Source organism: Strongylocentrotus purpuratus, unplaced genomic scaffold (assembly GCF_000002235.5).
Source record: "Strongylocentrotus purpuratus isolate Spur 01 unplaced genomic scaffold, Spur_5.0 spur5_scaffold_19, whole genome shotgun sequence".
Taxonomy (NCBI): Eukaryota; Metazoa; Echinodermata; class Echinoidea; order Camarodonta; family Strongylocentrotidae; genus Strongylocentrotus; species Strongylocentrotus purpuratus.
The window spans coordinates 12669334-12671364 of NW_022145604.1; the positions used below are offsets into that span (position 1 = coordinate 12669334).

Below are 2031 nucleotides of genomic sequence, written 5' to 3' on the forward strand. Positions count from 1 at the left end.
CCCCGGAATGATATTGAGGACGGCATTTGTTCCCTCTTGAACCGCCTAACATAGCGCGGTGTGTGCAGCTACAATGGCGTCTTATTTTGTTTACAAGCGACAGATTCCGTTATTTTTGTATCACTGCATTTGTCATCAAAATAAAACCATGCGCGGGGTTTAGAGTGAGGTAATAGATTATACATTTAGCCTGACGGTAGTGAAGAAAGAGAAAGAACTCAAGAGAAGACGAAAAACATGCACTGAAAATATGGGAGATGTCATGGGACATCGTCTGCTTGTGCAAATCATGTCCATACTGTGATCTCAAACATCTCAGCAGCCACGGTTCGGAGAGCTCTTCGGGTGCTATGCCGGGGCTGTAATTAAGCGTTTTGTAATTCATAATAATCATTACTTCGAATGTTTCCAAGCATTGAATTTTGATAACCTTGTAGAATCAAAGTTTCAACTTTGCAATAATGAAATTAAAGTTAGTTTTTTAAATCAATGAAAATCTACTTTAACGATTTTTATACAAAATAATGGAATCCAGTATGAATTCAGGCACCGTAGTTCTTTGAAATTGTTTATCCCATCTGATCTCCTTGTTTAGCTAGGGTATCAGCCATAGTCTCCTCCTGTCCTGCAATAGTATTAACACTGTGGATCTTGTTCTTCTTTCCCTTTGAAAACAACTCGCGTAAAGCGCGTCTAAAGTTCGCGTTCCTTGAGGCGTAGATGAACGGATTCATACAGCAATTCGCAAAGGCCAACACCACAAAGCCAGTGTATAGAGAGCCTGAGAGGAAAGAAGCATCAAATATACCCATCTGATAGCAGAAGTAGGCGATTTGATCGGGTGTCCAGCAGATGATAAAAGTGATAACAACCATGAAGAGCATCTCAATGACGCGACGCCTTGCTTGAAGCAGCGATAGCGCGGGACCGTTACTTTCTTTCCGATTAGACGACAGCGCACGAGCTTGCGCGCGTAATGTCATGACCGTGCGCGTTTGCGTGAACAGCATAATCACCATAGGCAGGAAATATTCGATCAGGAAGAAGCTCACGCCAATAAACCTCTGAAAATGTACACTTGGGTATTTCACATAGCAGGTGTGTTTTTCGTTGTCTAGAAAACAGATGTAGAAACTTTGAGTGTTTAATGTTATCGAAGCGACCCAGCAACTTAGGAGCACGTATCGAGGACGTTTCTTCGAAAAGATGGACCGGTAGTTGACCGCATACACGACTGCCACGTACCGTTCAAAGGCAATCATGGTGAGCGTGAATACAGAAGCTATGATTGATATCCACATGGTGATATTGGATCCGGCAAAGAACGTTCGACAATAGAGTTCACCAAGAAATCCAGGTGGCACAGATATCTCCGTCGGTCTCGGGAACTGATGAAAGGACGTGATGAGGTCAGCAACGGCTAGACCCACAATAAAGGTATTGGTACAGCTTTTCATTCTCTTCCGGTTCATGTACACGAAAATAACAAGTGTGTTTCCGAGTATTCCCAGGATGGCCAGGATTGTTCGGATAATCGTCTGCCAGTTCCACTGGATAGCACGAAATGCCCATTTCACTTCGTCAGTTTCATCGTAGAGAGCGGTGTTGTTTGTAAGCTCCATGGTCTTAATCTGAGGTCATGTCCGCTGGTTCTGAAACGAAAAGAGATACAAACAAAAGTTACTTTAGAAGAAGATCGGCAATAGGGAATCAAATCTTTTGCAACTGAGAAGAGATTTCTTCAACATTCTGAAAAAATATGTATAAGGTATTCCGAATGCTCTTAAAACGTGTTGCTTAGACAAAATAATGCTCCAAACTTTGCTGTTGCATTTTAGCTTTAGGTTATAGATGTAATGTTTTAGTCCAGAGTTGAGGTTAGGAAGTTTTGTATATTTTTTCATTGTTTAACCTTCATTTTCTATCTCTCTCTCTCTCTCTCTCACCCTCTTTACTTAACGTTTCGCTTCTTCAAATTATTAACATCATGATAAAACACTGGCCTACTTCTCGAATTCACACCATCTCGTG

At 41.6% G+C, this 2031-nt stretch overlaps 1 protein-coding gene across 1 annotated transcript; it reads right to left on the minus strand.

Annotated features, from left to right (window-relative positions):
* Positions 1 to 475: 475 nt before the first annotated feature.
* On the minus strand, positions 476 to 1647 carry LOC764178 (kappa-type opioid receptor-like). Its single transcript, XM_030990326.1, has one exon. It carries the CDS (start codon positions 1620 to 1622, stop codon positions 570 to 572), a length of 1053 nt encoding a protein of 350 aa, XP_030846186.1. The 5' UTR covers positions 1623 to 1647; the 3' UTR covers positions 476 to 569.
* Between the last annotated feature and the right edge of the window lie 384 nt (positions 1648 to 2031).

Coding starts and splice junctions, on each gene's coding strand:
- LOC764178 (XM_030990326.1), bottom strand. CDS start 1,622: ATGGAGCTTACAAACAACACCGCTCTCTACGATGAAACTGACGAAGTG.